The following is a 1,998-nucleotide window of genomic DNA, read 5'->3' as shown; positions in this document are numbered from 1 at the left end:
GGTGGCCGTGCCAGCCTGGGGCTGAGTGTGCGGTGGCACCGGGGCGGCAGCCCAGCCATCACCGAGCAGCGGATCCCGGCCGCCCCACCGTCCCCGGGGGCCTTGCCGGCACCTCGGCGTGTTGGCAGCGCAGCTCAGCACCGTGCCGGGGTGATCCCGGGGCGCGCCGCCGGCTCTGCTTGGGGCCGGTGGCTTGCACCGGCGCCGGGACCTTGATGTGGTTGTGGGGCAGGCGGTGCGGCACGGCGGCGAGGGCACCTCGAAATGAGGCTTTTCCGCTCCCCGAGAGCCCGTGGGCACCGACAGCCGCTGGCTCCTCATGGCAAATGAGGGAGAACCAGGAGTCTGCCGTGAGCCGGCCTGCCCTGGCCTGGGGCTGTGCCGTGTGCCGTGCCGGCGCAGGGCGTGCGGCCTCCGTGGTGGCCCTGTCCTCCTTCCCCGTGGCCAGTGGCTCTTGCGAATTTGGTTTCCCGGCCACGTGGGCGCAGCATGGCCGTGGCCGCCGGATCCCCACCACGAAGCCAGGGTGGCGAGCGGCACTGGGGACGCGGCACCGGCGGCACAACGCCGGGATAGCATGCCTCGCCCCTGCAAATACTGGTGACTGGTGGTGCCACGGGGCTGGGGGACACGTCGGGGGTACCTGGGTGGGTGTCAGGCGGCTGCAGTGGGGTCGTGGTGCAGCTGCTGGGGTAAGAGGGGTGCCAGCCCCGGCATCTCCCCTCGCCTGGGGATGCCACAGTGGGCGACTGCGCCAGACCCTGCCGTGGCGACGACCGGTGGGGGTCCCTGCCCGGGCAGTGGGCAGGAGCGTGCCATGGTCCCACCGAGCAGCCCTCTGGCCGGCGCGGAGGCGGCTGGGGCTGCTGAGCCCGTCGGCAGCGGCCGCCGCCGGGGCCTAAAAATAACTGCGGGGGCAGGAGGAGGAAAGGGAACTGCGCCGGGATCCCGGCAGCGCCGTCTTCCTTTAACCCTCCTGCCGACGCGCCGCGGCCTCTGCTGAGCCAGCCACAGCACAACCGGGCTTCGCCAGAGCAGGCTGTGCCAGCACGCGGCGGTGGCACCCTGGGGAGCGCTGGCATCGCCGTTTGGCGGCTGGTGGGCGATGCCGGCGGGGACGGTCCCCGTGGGGTGTCCCAGGAGAGGGTGGGGGGCTGGAGCCCCCATCCTGGCTCTCCGCTGGTTTGTGGGGACGGCAGTGCTGGGGTGGTGCCGGCGGGCATGTGGTGCCCTCCTCGCCGGGGTTCCTGCACCCCACTCCTGGTTGGAGGAGGGCGGTGGGTGCCCTCCTCTCCGGGGGGGGGCAGGTGGTGGTGGGTGCACGGGTGGTCCCCACTGTGCCGGCCGGGCCGTGGCGGGATGCCGGCTGGCGCGGCAGAGGCGGCGGGGAGCCCTGGCGCTCACCAGCAGCCTCGCTCCCACATAATGGCTCTTTGTGCCGGCAGCCCCGGCATGAGCCCGGCACTCCCCGGCCTCCTGGCATTACTCACCAAAATAGCAGCCGCGAGCGGTGCGGGGCTGGGCATCTGGGGGGGGTGGCCCCCCCCCGGACGGCGCCTGTGGGGGTCACCCCCCCCCGCTGGGGTCCCCCATACTAACCCCTGTGCTGGTGGTCCCTATAGGCCCCCTGCCCAAGGTTACCCATAGAGACCCCCCTGTGCTTTCCCCCCAGCTGGGGTTCTTCCTATGGGCCCCCTTTGCCCCCCCAGTTTGGGGTTCCCCATATTGACCCTGTGCTGGGGTTCCCCATACAGCCCCCCCATCACTCCCCCATTGGGGTTTCTGCTATGGAGACCCTGACTGTGCTTTAGGGCTTCCCACAGAGACCCCTTGTGCTCCCCTTCCCAGCTGGGGGTCTCTCTGTGCCCCCCCCAATCCCACCAACTGAGGGTCCCCATACAGAGCCCCTTGACACCAGTTGGGGGTCTCCCATGCTGGGGGAGCTGGTGCTGCACCCCTGGGGTGCTGGGGGAGGATGGGGACCCAGTGCCATGGGGA

The 1,998-nt window shown here is 71.4% G+C and overlaps 1 protein-coding gene across 1 annotated transcript in view; it reads left to right on the top strand.

Annotated features, from left to right (window-relative positions):
* FOLR3 (folate receptor 3 (gamma)) overlaps nucleotides 1–576 on the top strand; it is a 3,068-nt gene extending 2,492 nt beyond the window's left edge. Inside the window, exon 4 of the mRNA XM_010576769.1 lies at nucleotides 449–576. Coding sequence (XP_010575071.1) covers nucleotides 449–576 — 128 coding nt within the window. The remainder of the gene's footprint in view (nucleotides 1–448) is intronic.
* The last annotated feature ends 1,422 nt before the right edge of the window (nucleotides 577–1,998 follow it).

This window comes from Haliaeetus leucocephalus, unplaced genomic scaffold (assembly GCF_000737465.1).
Source record: "Haliaeetus leucocephalus isolate CR32 unplaced genomic scaffold, Haliaeetus_leucocephalus-4.0 Scaffold536, whole genome shotgun sequence".
In the NCBI taxonomy this organism is placed as follows: Eukaryota; Metazoa; Chordata; class Aves; order Accipitriformes; family Accipitridae; genus Haliaeetus; species Haliaeetus leucocephalus.
This window is presented reverse-complemented; position numbering and strand designations above follow the sequence as displayed.